The 15,742-nt window shown below is 45.0% G+C and overlaps 1 protein-coding gene across 1 annotated transcript in view; it reads right to left on the bottom strand.

Moving 5' to 3' along the window:
* Window positions 1–14,931, bottom strand: part of bahcc1b (BAH domain and coiled-coil containing 1b) — a 54,348-nt gene extending 39,417 nt beyond the window's left edge. The window contains exons 1-2 of the mRNA XM_041962688.1: window positions 14,777–14,931; window positions 10,979–11,310 (exon numbers count right to left, since the gene is read on the bottom strand). Coding sequence (XP_041818622.1) covers window positions 10,979–11,150 — 172 coding nt within the window. The 5' untranslated portion in view covers window positions 11,151–11,310; window positions 14,777–14,931. The remainder of the gene's footprint in view (window positions 1–10,978; window positions 11,311–14,776) is intronic.
* Between the last annotated feature and the right edge of the window lie 811 nt (window positions 14,932–15,742).

Raw genomic sequence — 15,742 nt, 5'->3', positions numbered from 1 at the left:
ATTGGTTCAATATTTGGTGTGAGTACAAATGTGAACAGATTTTAGGAGATGGGGCAGTTTCCACAAATTAAGTTCAATCAAATTAACTTTGAAATTACAATTAACTCTTCACCTGATATGCACTGGAATATTTCAAAAGTGAATGACATTTTTATAGTTTTTGGATTTTTGGATAAGGTGATTTTCTAAAATAAAACAGGGCCAGCCAAATCCTCTACTGCAGATATAATATACATATATATAAACAATGGCTTACATGCTAACTACTTGTGTGCCAAAAGTGGAGCTCAAAATGATGAATTACGCTACCTTTAGCTCTCCTGAGCATTTTAGCACCTTTCAGCTCATTCTTTAGGCTTTCTGGGCTGCAACTCAACTGCTTAAGTTTAGTCGTGCAGATCTAATAGCAGCAGGCAGCTAATAACGTACGAGCGTAACCACATGACCAGCACAGCACCAAAAGACCGGCAGACAAAGTTAGCGATTAGCTATTGAACATTAGTGGAGTTTAAAAGAAAGTGAATATTAGACTGACATTCATCAGGACATAAGCATGGCTCAAAATGAATGATACAGTTGTTTCGTAACTACTGGTTGTGTACATAAGCAATGATTTGCTAACAAGGTCAGCAAATCCAGAAAATGCCACAGCTACAGCAAATAAAATGAAATAAAATAAAATGGTGAAGAATGAATGATTTAAGAGTCTTTTTGTACATTTGTGCTGCGATATGTTTAGGTTGTCTTAAGGGAAGGGTTTCATAGATTTAGATTAAGCTTTGCTTTCAAGAGTCCCTACTTGTTTGTTTTGCAGAAAGAAATGTAAGATAAGCCATGCCGTAATTGAAGTAAATTGGTGTGTCTTGACTTAACTTTTATCATGGACTAAACTTACCAAAACCAAAACACTTCATGCTATTTTTTTCCGTGAATGTTTGTGATTGCGGCCTCAGATTTGCAGCAGCGGTGCAGCTTCAGCTAAAGTTAGCTCAAACTCCAGTGGAAACAAACACACCTACGCAGCAGAAGCGAAGCAGCAGGGCGGTTTGCAGCGAAGGGTACAACATCCTTCAACCAGCAGACCCAGATTCAGCCTTCTCCATGTCAGCCAGCATCCACCCTGTTGGAGTGTTCTTGGGCAGGACACTAAATCCCCACCAGCTCTGCCCCGGCTGTAACTGACCCCGCAGTCTGATCTGCCGACGGCCCAGAAAAGGTGAATTTCCCAACGGGAATCAAATATCACATTATTATTACAGTATGCTACTTACAAGCCATCTACAGTGCTTCCTTCAATCCCACACCAGGGAGAGTCATATCTCCGTATCACTGGAGCAGGATGTGTGTGTGTGCGTCTATGTGTAACTGTGTGTGTGTCTGCCTGTGTGTGTGTGTGTTCAACCAGGCCGCACCGTATCACCCTCCATCATCATGAGTTGAGGGGTTGTGGTTCCTAGAGAAGCACTTTACTTAAATTAGACCCTCAACGGCTCGACATGCAGGTGTCAGCGTGAGTGTGAGTGTGTGTGTGTGTGTGTGTCTGTCTGTGTGTGTACAGTATGTGTGCGTGTGTGTGGGCGTCAGACTGCCAGTGTGTGCCAGTGTGTGTGAGGGGGGAGAACAAGAGAGAAGAGCAGGATCAGCAGACAGCGAACACGAGAGAGAGGCAACAAGGGAGCGAGCGGAGGAGGAGAGAGGGAAGGAGTGAGCGACGGAGGGAGGGAGGGAGGAAGGGAAGGAGGGAGGAATACGGCGAGAGAGACAGAGCGAGAGAGAGGATGGGAGCCCGTGACGAATCGAGAGAGAGTGAGAAAGCAGGTGAGAATAACCTAGTCTGACCTTATTTCAGCGTGGCTTTTCCATTCTTTATATTCCCTCATTGCTGTCATATTTACACAGGAATAAAGGATTATTGGAGAGATCCACAGAGAGGAAATAAAGAGGAAAGAAAGGGGGGAGGAGAAAAGGAAAATAAATAAAAGAAAGAATGAAGAAAAGGGCTGATGGAGGGTAAGAAAAAAGATTTTAGGGCTGCATCTAACAATAATTGCACTGTCCATCAGTGTGACAAGTATTTTCTTGATTATTCAATTAATAATTTAATCTATTAATGTCAAAAAAATGGGGAAAAAGAGCCCGACAGTACAGTCTCAGTGATGTCTTCAAATGGCTTGCTTTCTCCAGATAACACCCTCAAACCCGCAGATATTAAATTGACAATGATATATATATATTTTTTTGATGCTGGAACCAGCGAATGTTTGGCATTTTTACTTCAAAAAAATTGGCCGAATAGCTGAATTTCATTTTCTGTCCGCTGACTAACCGTTTCAGCTCTACCACACGTGAGGAGGGAGAAGGAAAAAAGCAAATGAGCACACACAAAAAAAAATTCCACCCAGACAAATTAAACACAAACTGAAAGAAACGTCCTGACCTATTGGAAAGAAATTAGGACAAACGCAAGTTATTTGGCAGTGAGAACAGCACTCTGTCTCTCCACTACAGCCAAAAAAAAGAAAGCTGAGGAAAACCATGAGGATGTGCACGCTGCCTGGTCACTGAGACAGGTAGATGCAGGCTGGGCATTAAAGGTAATTTTGTATTGTGATTTATGTTATGATCAGAAAAAAATCCATATTCATATGATGATAATGAGCTACCAAGAAAAGACCGTACACTGCAAGGCTTTGAGAAAGAGCTTCACTTCCTGATGGATGCAACAATTATGTGGAGTTATGAAGACAATTTTTGCTCACAGCCAACATCATACTTTTAGAAAAAAAGTATCTCTTTCTTGCAAAGTATTTATCTGCATGCCATGTTATATATCCACAGGATTGTACTGTTTAAGATATTTGTCTTCTTGTGATTATTTATCTATATATTCTCATGATAATATATTGTCTTCAGAAATATGTAATTAAGCTTTGACAACAACATTAACATCCGTGCCACCAAAGCTTATTTGATTCAAGGAAAAGACAAAGCTGAAACAAATTTAAGAGCCGATAAAACACAGACCACCACTGAGAGACGCACAAACACACACATGCACATCACACATAGGCAGCAGCGAGCACACACGCGCAAAAGCAGGAGATAAGTGCGCACTCACACACAAAAGACGTCCCTGTATTATGCATGCGCACATGCTTCCAAACATTACAAAAACACACATCAAAACGACCGGAAAAGACAGTAGGCGGTTATTAAAGAGACAAAAGAGAAAAATAGGGAGAAGGAGAAGAGACACTTTAGCAGCAATCAAAGACGGAGAGGAGAAAAGACAGAGAGGAGAAGAGAGAGGAGTGGAGGTAGAGGGGGAGAGAGATGCAGAAAGGGAGAGTTTGCTTCTAATCAGCCAAGATCCAAAATTTAGACAGGCACACACAGAGGCACAAGCAGTCCCAGTAGGATTAGGACCTCAGCACTATGTGTGTGTGTGTGTGTGTGTGTGTGTGTATGTGCGCGCGCGCACGTCCCACGAGACTGATTAGCCATGAATGACTGATGACGGATCTTTGTTGTTGTTGTTTTTTTTGTTTTTTTTCCTCCTCTCTCTCATGCTCTCTTTCCTTGTTTTCTTTCTCTCTACTCTCAGCTCGGGCAAGAGCATGGGAGGGGATTCTCACACACACACGCACGCATGCATACACGCACACACACGCATACAAAGCTGCACACAGCTCCATGTATATTCAACGAAGGCTCCTGAATATACTTAATGCTTTCATGTGTGTCACTGTGTAACGATCCATGCTGTTCCACACAGCTGCTTCTCCCCTTTTCTTACTCTTTTTCCCCACATCAACACGCACACGCGCACGCACGCACAGATATGAACCTATTTCCTCCTTAAGAGCACATTAGGTGTCTTTCACACCAAACACTCAGTCTGTGCAACCTGTACAACAGCAGCAGCGTGACTCAGAAAACCTTGAAGGGTCTTGGATTCAGGGGGGGTCCGACCACTCTGCCTTCTTTAACCTCACCTCCCGATGAACCTACGGCCCCCTCCATCCATCTGAGGCCCTGACAGCAAAACAAACTGGACATAGACCCGCCTGAAAGGAGGCCATTTCAATATGAATGAGCCAAACAGAGCTGAAATGAATCGAATAGAGGACCAAAACACAACAGCCGAGGAAAGGGCTCTGGCTGAGTCAAACAAGTCAGCTCGAGTGACGATGAGTCAGGCGCAAATGTGACCCCGAGACGAATAAAAGCCGGTCCGTCTCAGGTGTCGGTGGCTACGCTGCACGCTTGTTTCGCGGGGGTGCGGACCTGTGGATCTGCGCGAGACTGTGACATCATGTCTGTCCCACCCCTCGCCAATGTGATGTCACCTCTCTGTCACGTCGCGCGAACAGGGGATTGCCTTGACCCCTCTGAAAGACGCGCAGAGCCGTAAAATAGCAGGGAATTACAGCGTCTGCAAACACACACACACACATATGTGCACACACGAATGCACACTTTCTTTTCACGTATCTTGTGACTTTTTCAAGCATTTAGATCATGGATAAGAGCCACAGCAGCCACATAGTCACATAAACGATCTCATATTGTATTCTTACATGAACACACACACACACACACACACACACACACACACACACACACAGGCGCACACCCAGCTCCCCCGCCTCCTGTTCGGAGTGAGAAGCTGTTTTAGCCTTGTGTTTTGCGGGCTGTTTAAAATGTCATTTTTCTCTCATTTCTCTGACTTCAAAGGCGCAGCGCTGAGCTCTCACTCCCTCTTGCCAAATCCTCCAATCGTTCCTGATTTAGTGAGTTGGCCATGGGCCGAGTAGCACCGGGACGGGCCCGTTAACAACCGGCCGAATAGCAGGGAGAGGGGGAGGCAAGAAGAGAGGAGGGTGTGAGGGGAGAAACAAATGAGGCGACGTGAAAAAGGAGAGGAAGCGGGCTGAAATTGAGACAGAAATAGGAGGAGTGCTGAGAGAAGCTCATCTGCTAACAACGCGAGGAGGCGATGGGTGTGTGGGGAGTTAGACAGAGATAGGAGCTGGATGTAAGAGGTGGGGGGGATCGATTGAGAAGAGAGGAGAGTGTGAGGGGGAGAGTGAGAGAGGGGGAGTGGGGAGGTACACGGCTGCGAGGAGGAGGAGGAGGAGGAAGGAGGGCTGGAGGACCACTCGAAAAAGCCGAGAGGAGAGAGCGCAGAGTGAAGGGGAAGCGAAAGAGGAAAGCAGAAGGAGAGGAGGAAGAGGGAGGGTGAGCATGTGGTTGAAGAGGAGCGAGGAAGACGGGCGGAGGGGAGGTCTGGCCAGCGAGGGACAGAAGAAGAAGAAGAAAAGGGGGAAGAGGAGAGAGAGAGAGAGAGAGAGAGAGAGAGAGAGAGAGAGAGAGAGAGAGAGAGAGAAGAGCACATGGACACAGGAAGTCTGGCGTTCTCCATTCACATGCCAAGTCATCAGATGGTGGCGTGTGTTCACACCCCGGAGATGTCGCAACCAAACGCACCCCGCTCCCTTCAAATCACTGCTACCGACAATAAGCAGCTGTTCACATGTTGGACGAGAGTTGGAGATGAGACAAAAGTGTTCTGTCACTGCAGCAAATGTGCCCGAGAACAAACGCACGCTTCACTCAAAAAAAAAAAAACAACCTCCAGCATCAAAAAGAGCTGCGGCCAACGCATTTTTCATCCCTCCACTGGTGTGACCTTTATGAGCGACTCAAATCTCGGTCACAATCAGTCCGAGGTCAAATGATTAGACGCGGTGAAACATTCAGGAATATTTCAAGTGATGCGCCATAGTTTGCTTAAAATATCAAAGCGTACACAAGGGTCTAATTTGTAATGGAAATGACTTTAATGACTTTGCTTAATGACTTAATGACTTAATGCCATTAATGCGTCAACAAATTTCAAACAGACTCATTTAACTGATTTCTTTGGCCTTGCTGCCTATTTTATTTTAACTTAAGATAAGTGCAGTACTGGTGTGGGTGTAAAATCGTGTTCCCAGTGTTTAGTTTGACAAAAAAATGTGATTACCATAAAAAAAAATGTGTGTGTATGCCGAACAAATGTCTTTAGATGGAAATTCGTTCTAATACAAACCAAGAATCACTGTCCAATAAACACTGATGCAATGCCAGGCTAACTTTACCCAGAACCGATGGGCTTCTCTCACTATTTTTCATATTGGTGTTAAACTGTGGATGTTTAAACCTATGTGTAAGGCACAAAAAGCTCAAATTCCACTTAAAACTGTTCCAAATGTGAATATAACATGAAAAACTATAAAGGATACAAATATCATTAACGAACAGTAACAAGTAAGATTGAAAAAAGCTAGAGTTCACAATCATATCATACTCAAGTTTGGGTAAATATCTCAATCTCAATAATGATATAATGGATGGTCTTCTGCACATGTGTATGAGGCAAATTAAGCCTAAACCGAGTCAATTTCAATTTTCAATATACATGTTTTCTGTTTTTTTCTTAAATTGAATAGACTCCCTGCGCCCAATCGCAGCTCGGCTGGCTGCAGCCTCCACCAGCTGCCTCCTCCACACAGGGGGTCGTCTTGCACGCTGTACCCGGGATGTGCCCCTTGTACCCTGGGTAGCGCTGGTGAAGTGAAAGGGGGGTGAGGTTGGGTCAGTCTGAGGCTCATCCACTGCTGACTCATCTCACACACACACACACACACACACACACACACACACACAGGCAAACGTCTCGTCTCTCTTGTTTTCACTCTCTCGCACTCTTGAGAGGCAGCAGAGACGGCAGGCTGAGGAGTCGGGGATGGCGGCCAGTGGGTGCCGTCAGGCGGTGGTAATCTGACTGGATTACCAACCAGGTGGAAACATTCAGCCTCTCTACTCCCTCTACTCCTCCTTCTCCTCCTCCCACTCTTCCCCTGCTCCATCCATCTATCCTTTACATGCTTGTATTCTCTTTTCACTCTGTTCTTTCTTTCATATACAGGGTTTTTATTTCTTTTTTTTTTTTTACCATAATCAGTACCCTACACACACACACACACACACACACACACACACACACACACAAATGCATATCTGTGCTAACTACAGCCCTCTGTCTCTCTAATCATACAAGCACATACACAGACAGAAACTTCCAAACTCATGTACACACACACACACATCATCTTTTCAGTTCACGTCATGCAAATTGTTTGTGTGTGAAGGTGTGTGCAGGTAGGAGGGTGAAGGGGCGTGTCTCATCCATGCTGCCATGACGATCAAAGCCCGAGCCGAGAAACTTCCAAGAGAGGAGAGACATTACTGATGGCATCATGATGAATGGACAGAGCACACACACACACACACACACACACACACACACCCACACACACACACACCCACACACACATTTGCAGCAAAGAAACACAGACTCTTACAGCAGGATCTTGTGCTTCACTAACAAGAATGAACGGGAAGAGAGGAGAGGAAGCAATGGAGAGAGACAAAAGAAGAAAAAGGTCAGGAGAGAAGGCCAAAGAAAGGAAAGACTGAGAGATGAGAAATAGAGAAGAGGTAGAGAGGTTATCTAGTCTAACCAAAACATTCTGATTGTGGTTTTACTTTTTCAAAGCACAAAACACAAGCAGCTTAAGAGAGAAACCCTTTAAGGACTGTGTGTGTGTGCATATGTGTGTACAGCTGTGCATGTGTGCACACACGTAACATGAATGTGGGCTCTTTCTGTCTGTATTACTAGGTCACAAATACACACACACACACACACAGCCATGTAAACAAAAACCGTCTGCTGTCTGGGAAGTAACACACCTGTTCAATGACAAGCTCTGCCACGCCCTCCATAATACTGCACACCTGTGCTACTGCAGGCTAAACCTAACCTTAATCACACACATACACGCATGTTCACACACACACACACACACACACACACACACACACACTTGCACAACTACTGCCCAGGGGGCTAACATCACAGAAAAAGGGGAAGAAAGACAGGGAGAGAGAGAGACTGTAATAAAAGCAAAGCAGCGAAACAGGGAGGGGAAAGAGAGCAAGACAGACAGACAGAGAGGCAGAGAGACAAAGGCTTTCCCACTGCTCCTATCAGTAATCTAAACGCCTGTGTAATATCATTGTGGGGTTTTATCAAATGGGGGCTGCGTCTTATGGCGTTGGTATGCGGCTGTCATTCCATCACCTTGTCAAGCGCGACCATATTCAACCAGACACCATGCTGATCTAAATAAGAGGCTTCTGCAAATTGATGGATTGCAGGTTTTCCGGGATATGAAAAAACAGGGGGAATGAGAGGGGCTTTTCTTTTTTCTTTTTTTTTTTTACTTTGAATTTGTGTAAGTGATACACCCGCTTCGTGCTTGTGAGAAGGTAAAAGTGTATGTGTGTGTGTGTGTGTGTGTTTCTTTCAAAGATCTGAAACAAACCCCCCGTCGTAACCCCCCTCCTGCCCTGGTATGGCCAACCCCACATCATATCTACCCCCTGTGCCGAGGCCTAGGGCCAGGCATACAGCTTTCTGAATCTCTAAGGGGGGCAAGCACAAAGGTAACCCCCATCCTAACCTCCCAGCAAACACACACACGTACCCCAACCCCCATCCCAAAACAACAATCCTCTATGCCCATCATGTCAGTCAAAACCCCATCAGGGACATGCATGGAGAGTCTGGATATCTGGAATCTCAATACAGTGTCATGCACCTTGAGACCCAGTGAGAGGCCCTCTTGAATATATTTCAATAGCATTATCACCCTGCATTACTACGCCTTTTTTCTCTTTTTTTTCTTCTTTTTTTGCCTTTCAACATTACAGAAACATTTTTAAATTGGACCATAATACACGTCAGCGTGTAGCAAAATCAGTCAAGGTGAAGGATAATCTGTTTGAATCGTTAAGCATGCTAGATGCTTGTTTGTTAAAGCAAACTCATCATCAGTTGTAGGTTTAAAACACAATTGGACATATTTTTAGTTCAAATCTTTTCAGTGAGATTTTAAGGAGACAAGCAGCTGAATGCCTCAAGAAATATAGAATATATTTTATCAATATGGAATAAATTATACAGTATGAATTGTTGGATAATAAATTTAAATACAGTATAACGAAGAACTAGAATTATGTCAATTATTTAATATATATCATACGACAATACATACTTGCATTACAGAATAATAAATAGCATAATACATTTTCTACACATTATATTTACAATAGCACATTTATTAGACATGAAGGTAATAAATATGTCAACTTTTAGAGTGGATTTCAAAAATTCCGGAATTATAAAAAATAATAAATATAAATCTTGTACCATTATATGAACTACACATATACTACATAGATTATAGAAAATAAAAGCATATATATTCTGTACGCACACACTAAAGTTGTCGTAAAAAATGATTCAGAGCTGTACAACTCCATGTGTGCTCTCTAGAGCCGTGAATGTGAGAATGTTTCTGAAGACAAAACAAGCTAATAAAAATATTATTGTTTTTATGATCAGGCTGCCTCCATGTGCGTCAGACCAGACCAGAACCAGGACCTGAGTCTCACCAAAAGTCAGACTGATTCAGCTCATATTTCTGCAAATAGGGCGCCGGGTTTGATGAGTTCGCCGGAAATGTGGAAATGATGTGTTTTGCTCCAAATTTTAAGGGTGAAAATGTCGGAGTGGACGTCCGCGTCGCTTTTGCTGTTGTGTAAAATGAATATGCAAATGAAGCGGAGACAGAGGATGTGTGGATCCTACAGACAACAGACGATATCATTCAGAGGCCCGAGTCTCCGCGTCTATTTAAAGAGCCCGCTGCATTTGCACATGATAATTAATGAGATTTCTCATCGGGCACGTTTAAGGCTCATCCAGTTAGTCCAGTGTATAGACACTATATGATTCCGAGCAGAGGCTTTCTTTCTTTCTCTCGCTCTATCTCCACACACACATAGACACACACACACACACACACACACACACACACACACACACACACACACACACACAAAGCGTGCGCGCGCGCGCACGCAGACACACACACACACCTTCCCACCCCCTCCTATTGAGACAGGATACCAAAGCTACTTGTTAAATCTAATGCATGCACTGTCAACCCATTCGCACCCCGTCACGTCCCCGCTCAATATAGAAACCGGATTTTCTGGTATTACCCGCACCTCTATTAGCCAGAGCCCTCCTCCACTCCCCACCACTTCGACCCCCAGTTTGTGACCAGCACAGACCAGCATGTGGGCCGAACCCACCAGCACCAAACCACCATGCACCTTGGAGCCACACCACCACACAGCAGCAGCAGCAAACCAGGGACGTGCTCAGCTAATAGCTTTTAATTTATTGTTTAATGGGAAATATAAGCAGTGGAATTATCCAATTCTAATTAATTACATCAAATGACAACGATTAGTACTTTACTAATTGATGAAACCATATAAATCTAAGACAAGATTATGCTGCTGGAGACGCCTAATAATCCCTGTGCGATAAAAGCGAATAACCCGAGAATATGCCTAAAATCAGGAGAGGTTTAAAACAAAGAATGGAGGTATGCCGTAAATTCAAAGTTAATCTAATTTGCCAAAGAAGCCAAGTTTCTTGAAGAGGGAAATCACCATGTTCCATATTTTACTTTTACGCCAGGCTGAAACACTAAACTGATAAATTATATTTATTTCCGTGTATTACACACAGAAAGCAGCCATGTCATAAACAGTTCATTAAAGTGAGTAAAACATAAAACTCTTTAACATGCCATGTGTAATTTTTGCTAATTTCGAAATGCCCACAAAATCTGAGCCATTTCCTTTCACAGTAAATTTCGAGTTCGTCCCAAGGAGCTTCCCAAGTTTGTAATATGGGGAACATATGCTCCAGACAAAAGCGTAACTGGCTGCTTTTTTAAAGCCACACTTATCACTTATACACATGAAAAGAGCTCCGTTCACAACTGACCTGAGTGCGCACCCATGGAGAGGTGGGACGAGTAGTATTTCCCCGGCTGGAAGTGAGCGGGGTGCTGCACGGAGCCGTGGCCGCCCGGCGCCATCCGAGACGCGGCGCTGTGAACCAACGCGCTCCGCTCCGTCAGGAGGTGGTGCGGAGGAGCGAAATCTCGGCTTTCCATCCCGGCGAGACCCGATAAATCCCAAATCCAAAGTAAAATCCGGAGGCACCGAAGGTCTCAGGCACCCAGATGCAAATAATCCCTTTTATGAACTTCGGGCTCCCCTCGCATTGAGCGGAGTTTTGGCTTTGCAGGGTAGAAACTGAGTCCCCGTCATGTCCTACAAAAGAGAGAGCAGGAGACACGTCAAAGCGCTGACAATAATGAGCCAACCAGGGATGCAGTGCTGAAGAAAAGGCTGAACTGAGAGACAGTCGCTGTTCATGTTTAGACAAACAACCGGTGTTTACAAAAGCAATTCAAATATCCCAAAAAACGCTTGAAAAGCGCACATTTCCATATTATTCTCACTGCTTTGTCTCGACGTTTCATTTCAGGACGGCTTATGCCAGCCCGGGAAGGTGAGTAAAGTCTGTCCTGCAGATAAAAAGGTGGCTGGACTGAGTTTAGGTGGATTTACCCTGCACTACATCGTTGCCCCCTCCTCCTCCTCCTCCTCCTCATCCTGTGACCAAACACGATGCAAATAACGCACACGGGAGCTTTCTTTATCAGCGAAAAGAATGGAAAGGAAAGGGGGAGATTTGGCTCAGGTACAAACAAATGGTGCATATACAGTACAAGAGTTCACAGCGGTAAAGAGCCTTTCCCTGTGAAGGACGAGCTGTGGAGTCTTTAGACTGAACAAGGACTGGTCATAAACAAGCCGGACCTCGGGGGCTCTCGTGCGAAAATATGAAGAAAACCATTGGCGCAACACTTCTGAGCAAGAATGCACAAAAGCGCTTTTCAGCCCAAATTATGGGCGACTCAAGTCCGGTCCCCAACCTTGGAGTCCCCACAGTGCCCCAGCAGAAAGACACACACGTTCCTGCTTTGATTATTGTTTATGTAAATTAAGTTTGATTTCTTCCCTCATCCAGCTGTCAGAAAATCTGATCCACTGTGCTTACGTTTAACGCGTGGTTGTCTCACTTTAGAGAATATTCTTTATTTCATGTTTCGTTTTTTTTAAGTCATGGGGTTGATATAAAGCCAGCCACACACGCACATACAGATTTCCGTCTTGGATCAATAGTGTTTGAGCTTTTATGAATTACATCTGACTTTACTGATGGCTGTTTTTATGTATTTATCTAACTTATCTCACCTTCAGTGTTTGGATTTTTATAGTTAGCACCGCTGCAACCTTTGCTCTTATTTGTGGGGTTGCTTATTAATGGAAACGGCGATGAAACAGCTATTTCTATCAACTCCTACGGAGTCAGCAGCAGTGGCCCTCGCCTCCTGGCAATGGCAATGCATCTCTGCAACATATACAGTATATGTAGGCTACACTGTAATCACAAACACAAATCAAATCACCTTTATGCTCCAGTGCGAAAGAGCGGGGCAATAAACAGTGAAATAGACTAGGAAATCATCGACTTTATATGTATGCCTTATAGCCCAGGTCATTTACTTAAATAGGGCTCCATGTGACGCTCAGATAGCGAGAGCTGGGTGCCTGCGCTCGCCAAACACACCTCAGCAGTCCATCTATGAGGCCTTTCAATGCATGGCACGTCCATCTAGCGCTCTGTAGATGCTGATAGCACCTCCCAGGAATCAACGATAAAGGAACAAAGAAAATATCAAATGCTCTGGTGGACCAGGGGCTTATGAAGTGCATGGGAATATAAGATGCATGAGCTCGGATATTCAAGTCTCCTTTACGCACACGCACACACACACACACACACACACTCTCGCACACAAGGCTGCTCAAGGACTCCCAACTTTCAGGAATTGTGTTTTGAGGGAGGGGGGGTCTCCAAAGTTCAGCAGCTCTGACAGAGCCTGAAATGTGTTTGAGTGCCTCCAAACACTCCCGAGCATAAAATATCCCAGATCCGGTCGAATATCCAATGTATGCAAATATCCAAATGCTTCCCAGATGAATATTTGCCCTAAAGTGCGGGTGGATTTAAATAATTTAATTCCACGTTTGTATGGAGAACCACGTTATCGTTTTCGACTACATCTAGTCGACAGCAAGAGGGAAAAAATGAGGGTTGGGAAAGGAGAGAAACACAGGCTACTGCGAGCGCACTGGGAAGGCAAAATGGACTCTCTCCTGTCCCCTAGGCTGTGAGAAACAATGGCCCTTCTCTACGGGACATCAATCATGAACCACTCTCGTCTGACGTTTGTCTATACATTTTTAAATTTTCAGGCCGTATACACACGTCCTCCGTGTTTACATTCCACGTCAACAGCGAGCCACTCAGGCTACATTTAACAACCTGAATCTAAATCCCGTGTTATCGCACGCCACGCAAACAGAACGGCGTGAGCAGATCGCGCGTAACAGTTCGGGGAAAATGATCATCTGGATCTGCTGTTGTGTGTGTGTGTGTGTGTGTGTGTGTGTGTGTGTGTGTGTGTGTGTGTGTGTGTGTGTATGAATGTGTGTGTGGTGTGTACGCGTGCGTATCTACGTGGAAGGCGTTCAGACTTCCCATACACATCTCCCAAACACACACACACACACACGTCCCAAACGCGCGCACACCTCCACCATCACTGCCCTGCAAAGGGTCAAACTAGCGTCACATTAAAAGCCCCTACAAAAGTGACCAAGACTGGTCAAAACGACATTACACGAACTTCGCACACAAGTCAGCAAATCCGCCAAAAATTGTGTTTTAAAGATCTCGTGCAACTGAGGTTTCAGCCAAACAAGCAATTGTTTGTTTCTTCTATTTGAAGAGAAAACTATTCAGTCATAAATGTCTGAACCTTTGGACAAAAGATAAAAAGGAATTAAAAGACAGCCACTTTTTGAAGTGGCTCGGGTTCAGAGGCCAGCTCATTGCCTTTGACAATTTTGCAATAAAGTCACAAAGCATAACCGGGACACTAAACCCGGATATTCAGAGGCCGGCTGCACCAGAGAGACAAGCCCGGCCGAGCCGAGGACAGCCCGGCGTCTGCGCAGCCTTCACACCGAGGGGGATGCAGGGAGCACTGCCGTTTGCAATAAACTGCCCCTGTCCTTCTCCCTCTCAAACACACACACACACCAACACACGCACAATAGGAAACTAACAAGGAATAATCTACAATTTATCGTGTATAAAACTACAGTAGTGAGGAGGCGCGCTGAAAAGCGAGCGGTTTCGAATAGTCCTCTGAATGAATCCGGAACGCACAAGTAATTTAGCTGTGGAGAGAGGTCAGATCAAAAAGTGACACACATATCGCCCACAGCTCAGCCATCCAGACTGGACAGGAGAGAAAACAGCGCGGAGAGGATAGCCGACAGAAATCCCTCAAAAATACCCTCAAATCGTGAGAATCGTTGCTTTAATGCCAATTTTAAATTTCATGAATGAGGGATGTCTTCAGATTATTATTCTGTAAGGGAGAGCAGAGTCATATCATCTTTCATTTTTTGTACTTCTCTAAAGGTGTGACAGTGAATAATAGCAGAGTATTAAGAAAAAAAAATAGACGCATCCACATTTAAATAAAACGGTAAATTTAGATCACCCTCTCCTGCATGCAGCACTTGAACCAAAATCGGCATCCAGTACAATCACTTAAGATTATAAAACGCAGCTATAAATTCATTTTCTACTTACTGGTAAGTTATATCCATTGCATGGCGAGTGGGGTATAATGAAAGAAAAAGTAGAAAAATATTCAAAGTGAAAATCCCCGAGTCGCAGAGGTGAAACATGTGGGATTGATTACATCCTATGCTGCTGCAGACTGTGCTGTGCAGTCAGTTGAGGTATGGGAGAGACGCATCGTAGAAGTTCAGGCTTGTAGTGAATCGAGGCTCGTTCATGCAGCCGGAGACTCAGACACGCCGAGAGGAGGAGGAGGAGGAGGTTGGAGGGGTGTGTGTGTGTGCGTATGTGTGTGTGTGCGCGCGCGAGGAGGGGTGAACGCGCAGGCCTATTGGTTTGAGAACGACAATGTGAAAGCGTGCCCGTGAGGCGCACCCCACCCCCGCCCCACCCTGTCCTCCACACACATATACACACAACTCACCCCCCCTCCCCTCTAACCTCCACACACACACACACACACACACACACACACGCACACACACACCCGGACGGTAAACACACGCTGCTATTGGCTGTCGCTCCGAGCCAATGAGGAAGCCGCCGGAGCCGCGGAGCGAAACGGCGGGCGTTTGATTTGCAGCCCTCGGCGCACTGCGTGCACAAGCGAATGCGAGGAGACAGGCGGCACAGCTCGGCGCTGTTCAGTGTGCGGAGAGGAGAGGAGCTGGAGCCGTGCAGCGCCGCCTGCACTTTCTGATCACTGGTGGAGAGCAAACAGCATCTAGCCTATTCTGTGTGATCCCACTGCAGCTCAGTTCAAATGCTGCATGCGCTCTGAGTGTTTAGTTATTTTTGCCATGTGACAGCGATGATGTGATAGTTTTATTGATGCTCCTTTAGGGAAATCCGTGTTTTTTCCCCCCACTCTTCCCTCTGCATGTGTTTTGCTAAATAAATCCTTATTTTCAGGATCTGGGTCTGATTTATTGGACATGTAAGGCTGTGTTTGCAGCGCAAGACATTTTGTACACA

Source organism: Chelmon rostratus, chromosome 21 (genome assembly GCF_017976325.1).
Source record: "Chelmon rostratus isolate fCheRos1 chromosome 21, fCheRos1.pri, whole genome shotgun sequence".
NCBI classification, from domain to species: domain Eukaryota; kingdom Metazoa; phylum Chordata; class Actinopteri; order Chaetodontiformes; family Chaetodontidae; genus Chelmon; species Chelmon rostratus.
Note: the sequence above shows the minus strand (reverse complement) of the source record. Positions and strands in the feature narration are given on the sequence as shown.